General features: G+C 45.0%; 1 protein-coding gene across 1 annotated transcript; it reads left to right on the forward strand.

Moving 5' to 3' along the window:
* Nucleotides 1–82: 82 nt before the first annotated feature.
* On the forward strand, nt 83–1021 carry LOC101570957 (olfactory receptor 5W2-like). The gene has a single exon (XM_004648781.2). The coding sequence runs from the start codon at nt 86–88 to the stop codon at nt 1019–1021; it is 936 nt and encodes a 311-aa protein (XP_004648838.1). The 5' UTR covers nt 83–85.
* The last annotated feature ends 547 nt before the right edge of the window (nt 1022–1568 follow it).

Here is a 1568-nt window from a genome sequence, read left to right on the forward strand (position 1 = left end):
TTTCGTCATTTAAAATAATGAGTAATTTTATACCTACTTACCCAATTTACCACGTTCTGCAAGTTTAGAGTAAGAACAAAGGAGAATGGACAATGGAAACTGCTCTTCGCTCACTGGATTCTTCCTGTTAGGAATAACCAATAATCCTGAAATGAGAATAATCCTATTTGGCATATTTTTAACTGTGTATCTCATTAGTCTCTCAGCAAATCTTGGTATGATCACTTTAATCAGAGTGGATTCCCAGCTTCACACACCCATGTACTATTTTCTCAGCCACCTGTCCTTCTCTGACCTCTCCTACTCTACCGCCATTGGCCCCAAGATGCTGGTGGACCTCCTCACAAGTGACACATCAATTCCTTTCTTTGGCTGTGCCCTGCAGTTTTTCATCTTCTGCATGTTCATAGACGTTGAGTGCCTCCTGCTGGCCATGATGGCCTTTGATCGGTACAAGGCCATCAGCAACCCCTTGCTGTACGCAGTGGACATGTCCAGCAGGCTGTGCTCTGTGGTCGTGACCAGTATATACGTGTTTGGAGTAGTAGATGGTTTCATACACACCTCACTGGCATTTCGCTTGTGTTTCTGCGGTTCTCATGTGATCAACCATTTCTTCTGCGATTTACCTCCACTTCTTCTTCTATCCTGTTCTGATGTAGAAATCAATGAGCTGGTGCTGTTCACCATTTTTGGATTTGTTGAGCTGGGCACTATCTCAGGAGTTCTGGTCTCCTACTGCTACATCGTCTTGTCGGTCTTAAAGATCCGCTCTGCCGAGGGCAGGTTCAAAGCCTTCTCCACCTGTGCTTCCCACCTAACTGCAGTAGCCATTTTCCAGGGAACGATGCTCTTCATGTACTTCCGCCCCAGTTCTGCCTACTCCCTAGACAAAGACAAGATGACCTCGCTGTTTTACATTCTGGTGATTCCCATGCTCAACTCTCTGATCTACAGCCTGAGGAACAAGGATGTGAAAGAAGCCATGAAAAAACTGAGTAATAAAATTTTCTATAGATAAACAAGAGTATACTACAAGTGACCTGGAGCATTGCGAGGATGTCCCAGAAGTTGGGGAGGAGTTTAGACCCTCAGGAGGACAGAGTGGCGATCTGCACTGTCTGCTCGACCTGGACTGGAAAGCAGTGATGCAGGAACCAGTGGCCAACTGCATGCTGACCTTGTGGCTCATGGTCAGCAGATCCTGCAGAGGGCTACACATGGCCACATAGTGGTCATGAGCCATCACTGCCAGAAGAAAATGCTCTGCCGCTCCCAGCACAAGAAAGAAGAGTATTTGTGTGGCACAGATGAAAAAGGAAATAGTTCTTTTCTAGGTGCCAAGATCCACAAACATTCTAGGAAGATGGACAAACACAGCAGATTTCTAGGAAAGAAAAATTACTTCTTTATCCATTAATTGGTTGATTAGTGACTGAGCTATTTCCAAGATGTGGCTATTACAAACTGCCCTGCTATAAGCACAGGTGCACACCTAGGTGTCATGTGGTGTTTTTAATTCTTTCAGGAAGATACAAGAAGGGGAATAGCTGGGTTAAATGGAACTT

The sequence above is a fragment of the Octodon degus genome, unplaced genomic scaffold (genome assembly GCF_000260255.1).
Source record: "Octodon degus isolate 3935 unplaced genomic scaffold, OctDeg1.0 scaffold01524, whole genome shotgun sequence".
NCBI lineage: Eukaryota > Metazoa > Chordata > Mammalia > Rodentia > Octodontidae > Octodon > Octodon degus.